This window comes from Mesocricetus auratus, unplaced genomic scaffold, assembly GCF_017639785.1.
Source record: "Mesocricetus auratus isolate SY011 unplaced genomic scaffold, BCM_Maur_2.0 Super-Scaffold_100004, whole genome shotgun sequence".
NCBI lineage: Eukaryota > Metazoa > Chordata > Mammalia > Rodentia > Cricetidae > Mesocricetus > Mesocricetus auratus.
In genome coordinates this window covers 57,001,725-57,007,047 of record NW_024429189.1, presented here as the reverse complement: position 1 = coordinate 57,007,047, position 5,323 = coordinate 57,001,725, and the positions used below count along the sequence as shown (strand labels likewise).

The window sequence follows — 5,323 nt, the reverse complement described above, 5'->3', positions numbered from 1 at the left end:
TGGTAAAGTACTGTACTAATAGTCAATTATATCAGAATGTTGTGAAATAAGTTGTTGGATATGGAGTACTTTCCTACTTAAGACATTCAGCAGGTACTCAGATTTAACATTGTTTATAACCTGAGTCAGATGTTGGACATAATGATTAGGCAGCACAAACAGGATGCATCAAAGGACACTTTGAAATAAACTTCAGCCTTTCTTCACATGTTCCTTATACTATTAAAGGCACATGAACAGAATGTTTCTACATGAAATAGTTTATTCCAGAGTTAAATATTGCCAGTACTTACCTGTAATAACATATATAATTCTTAATAATACAGCTTAATCCCATGACTCAAAATTTGTTCAATAAGTTTATGTTTTTTTTTAATACTTATGTTTTTGCCATTAACATATTAACAGATTCTGTGATAGATTTTCTACTTCCTCATATAGACAAGTTAACAGCATCAATAACAGCTATCATTTATCTAGATTTCAGCTGGTGCTAAACAGGGCTTTAAGAAATTTATATGCTACAGAATCACCAACAAAAACAACGATGTTAGCAGAGGGAGTAGATGTTAACTGTGTCTCTACAGAGTAGGTTAGTTAGAGGCATAGGGATGCTTGTTCTTACAAGTGAATGAACCCTGAGTTTGCAACACTCATCATATGGCTACAAAGTTTGCTTAAATATCCATTGTCATATTCTCTGACTTTATGTATCTGTCCTGGTTTTCTAGGGAAAGTGCAAGTCACTCTTAAGTCACTTTAGTTAGTACAATCTCTTTTCTACTGGCTGACCCTTATCCCCCCCCTCAAAAAGTAGTAAGCCTGGGAGATTTGCATGAAGGTAAACATGAATAAATAAAAGACATTGTCAGCAGAATAGAGAGAGTTAGATCGGTACTACCACTCTTTAAATTAAAAATACATTTATTTTACATGTATGAATATTTATAATGCATGAATATACATGTGCCATGTGTATGCCTAGTGCCCATGGAGAAAGCATCAGAAGAAAGCATCGGATAATCTGGAACTGGAGTCACAGGTGTTATAAGCCACCATGTCGGTACTTGAACAGAACCCTTACCTTCTGTAGAGTAACAAGTGCTCCTACTTAATGGCTATCTTTCAGCCTCTGCACTAATAGTCTTGTAGGTCTCTGGCCAGAGATGATTCTGTAATCCTTGTATTTATTTCATCTCAACTTCTGCATGAAATTTAAGAAACATTTGTAATTAAATTTAGAAAATGACTGAGACAGTTGCCTTCCCATAATTAGTGTAGGCTAGTCTCTTTGATATGCTCATCTTGGAAATCTTTACCAAAAATTTTAACTTGAGCATTCTCTACTCAGGATAAAAAAATATCAGTTCCCTCTAAATCTGATTTCAGTTTTTATTTTCTCATGTTTCATTGACAATTCATTCGAAGTGATCTAAAAACATTAAAATGTAACTGATGTGGTACTTGCTTGCATGAGTTTCAAATGCTCTGTTAAACCATACATGATCAAAACTGGGGATCAAAATTGAATCCCCAGTGAAGGCAAAGGTGAAATGAACAGAATTTTGTCTATTTGGAGCATCTAAGGAGTCATATGAAGTAACTGATAGAGATATAAATGGGCTAAGTAATTTATTAATTATAGATGATGTTTAAATTCAAACTTCATAAAATTCAATGAAAGAGACTTTAAAACTGGAAGTTCTTCAAGATATGGTGGTCAATATTTAAAACCAAAATCTAATAGCAATGAGCTGAATGGTTGTAGAGATCATGATTACATTTTGAAGATAAAGGAATCAAATACATCCATCCAGACAAAGACTGTTAATCAACACAATGATGATCTATTTATATTCTAGAGATAAGATTCCTCAAAAGCAGGAGACTTATCACTGCATTTTGTCTGATAATTGTGCTAAAAAGTGACATTTTAAACAAGAAGAATGTGATATAGAACTTCACTACCATTTTTCTTTAGTGTTTTCTTTATAATTAACTTTTATATTACACTTTATAGTAGACAAAGTGATAGACTTCATGTCATCTGCACACATATAAGCTTTAATAATTTTATTGCATTGTTTTCATTTTTGGCCTTTCCCACTTCAGCTGCTTCTTTTGCTTTGTCCCATTTGTTCCTACTTGTTTTTCCTTACCATACAGTGTCCGTTAAAATTTGTCACTTGACATTTAACAATGCATCTTATCGTTTAATAAAATAAGAAAAATCCAACTCCAAAGCAATATATGGCAAAAAGATAATTACTGGCAGGAATGATTGAAATGAAGAGAACAATACATAGGTAGATCAAGTAAGTGGTTCTTGGAGAATAAGAATGACAAGACAGATGAAACCCTAACTAAACTGCCCACTGCACCTTGACATATGACATTATATTTTCAGGATCAACAAAATCTCTTAAGGAAAGGAGCTAACATAGGATTGCTGGGCTCATTGGAAAAAACTAGAAATGATTATTAAATTCATACTTCAGATTCACCCATGGAACAGATAATAATGTGGTATATGCCATAGTGAAATGATGGTCATGATCATAACACCATGGAAGGATCTGATCAATACCTTTCATCAACAAAACAGCACTTCTAAAAGGCTTAATGGGACAGGAAACCAATATCACAGAGTTTGTTCTTCTTGGCCTCACTCAGGACCCTGCTGGGCAAAAAGCATTATTTGTTATGTTTTTGCTCATCTATATTGTGACAATAGTGGGTAACCTGGTCATTGTGGGGACAATCATTGCTAGCCCCTCCTTAGGAACCCCAATGTACTTCTTCCTTGCCTATCTTTCACTTCTGGATGCTGTTTATTCCACTACTATTTCACCCAAGTTGATGGTAGACTTGCTGTGTGATAGAAAGACCATTTCCTTTCCAGCTTGCATGAGTCAACTCTTTTTAGAACACCTACTTGGTGGTGCTGAGGTATTTCTTCTGGTGGTGATGGCCTATGATCGTTATGTGGCCATCTGCAAACCATTGCATTATTTGATCATCATGAATCGGCGGTTTTGCTTCCTCCTGTTGGTGGTGTCCTGGACTGGAGGCCTTGCACATTCTGTGGCTCAACTTCTCTTTGTATACAACTTGCCCTTCTGTGGTCCCAATGTCCTTGACCATTTTATCTGTGACATGTACCCATTATTAGGACTTGCATGTACTGATACATACGTCATTGGACTCACTGTGGTTGCCAATGGTGGAGCAATATGTATTTTAGTCTTTATCATTCTCATAATCTCCTACGGAATCATCCTACGATCACTTAAGACTCACAGTCAGGAAGGGAGGCACAAAGCCCTATCCACCTGCAGCTCCCACATCATGGTGATTGTCCTCTTTTTTGTTCCCTGTATTTTCATGTATGTTAGACCTGTTTACAACTTTTCTATTGATAAATCCATTACTGTTTTTTATACAATTATCACTCCTATTTTGAACCCTTTAATATATGCCTTAAGAAATTCGGAGATGAAAAAGTGTATGGAACACCTATTCTGCAAAGTTTTATCTACAGATAGAATAATAAGTGTCTTCTCACTGAATGTGCTAGCAGTTGTAAGGTAAGTAATGAGCAATAAGTTGTAAGAAGGGATGATGGAACTAATTCAGTGTATCTATACTGTTGATTTTCTTTGAAGAAATCCATAAGAAAAAATATCAAAAATAATCACTTGAGATTAGAAACAAGTCTATTGCCATACCACACTGAATGTGATTGATATCATCTCAGATTAAAAACAATTTAATGGATGATTTCTGGAATATTAATAAAGGATATAATGCTTAGTCTATACAGGAAAATTTATGCTCAGTGTATTCTATTTTTCTTAGTTAAGATAAAAATATGTATTAGAATAAAGTGTTTCTTTTCTTTTGTGCAGTGAAGAAAAGACATTTTTGTCTGCATATCACCATTCATGCTGTTGGTAATAGATACATTCCTGGAATCAATGAGATTACTCTGTAATTAAGCTGATTATATAGCCACATGCTTATTGTTTTAGACTTCCTATTTCTGCTTACTTCAGTGTCTTTTTCTAGTTTATGGTCCTTGGTTAGCAGATGTAATTTGTTTAATAACACAAAAAATGGTCAGTTTTGTTAGTTGGTCTATTGTTCATGATTAACAACATACCCTAATTTCTAACCATGGAAAAACTCATAAAGCCAAAATGGAAATATATTTTAATTATGCTTAATAGTCAATAATGCATTAAATCTTTCTCTTTAAAGACTAAGTACTTTTCATTGTTTTAGCCATGATATTGAAGAAATAGTAAAGAAAGGATTTCCATAAACATAGTATTTCCTAAAAGTTGTAATAAATTTCTACTATTTTCTGAAAATTTTTGAAATTATTTATTTTGGTATAGTCAATAGTTTGCTTATTAATTTATAAAAAACAAGTTTCTCAGTCTGAACTTAACTTGGTGAATCATAAAAATATTACAAACAAATAACTTTTTGTTGTGCTATGGAAACTTATGCTTCACAGGAGTTTTACTTGTACTGGTGTCTTATTTTGAAATAAATGTTGATGTTATAAGAAAACACAGATAATTAAAAGAATCATTCAGTGAGTTCATTCTCATCATCTCATATAATTACTCATATCTTCTGCTTTCGTATAACAGCATCTGAAGCTGCAACATCACTCTGACAAGCAGGTAACATATAAATATTATAAATATATATCATACACATGTGAAGATCATGTTTTATATGTATAATAAATATCTTACTTAAATGTATTACACACACACACATATATATATATATATCTGTCTATCTATCATCTACCTATCTATCTGTGTCTATTTCTATATCTATATCCCTTAGTCAGATGACAAAAAGTAGCAGGTACAGATTTATAGGATAAAGAAGAAAATAGATCTAATGTATAATATTATACTCACTTCCTTAATTATAATGTATTTTAAAACTTTAACTTTTTAACAAATTATAATTTTTTAAATTTATTCTTTCCTCACACAATGCATCCCAATTGCAATTTCTCCTCCCTGTTACTCCCCTCAACTATCCTCTCCCCCAGATATACTTCTTCGTTTCCCTTCAGAAAACAGCAAGCTTCCCAAGGATATTAACTGTAGACTACATAACAAATTACAATAAGCTAGGCACAAACCATAATATCAAGGCTGGACAATTCAACTCAGTAGGAAGAAAAGGGTCCTAAGAGCAATCAAAAGAGTCAGAGATACCCCTACTACTACTGTTAAGATTCTCATAAGAGCACCAAGCTACACAGTCATAATATACATGTAGAGAAACCAAC

The 5,323-nt window shown here is 33.3% G+C and overlaps 1 protein-coding gene across 1 annotated transcript; it reads left to right on the top strand.

The window, feature by feature from the left end:
• Positions 1–2,231: 2,231 nt before the first annotated feature.
• Positions 2,232–3,723, top strand: LOC121140201 (olfactory receptor 4A5-like). The gene has a single exon (XM_040744914.1). It carries the CDS (start codon positions 2,623–2,625, stop codon positions 3,589–3,591), a length of 969 nt encoding a protein of 322 aa, XP_040600848.1. The 5' UTR covers positions 2,232–2,622; the 3' UTR covers positions 3,592–3,723.
• Positions 3,724–5,323: the final 1,600 nt, after the last annotated feature.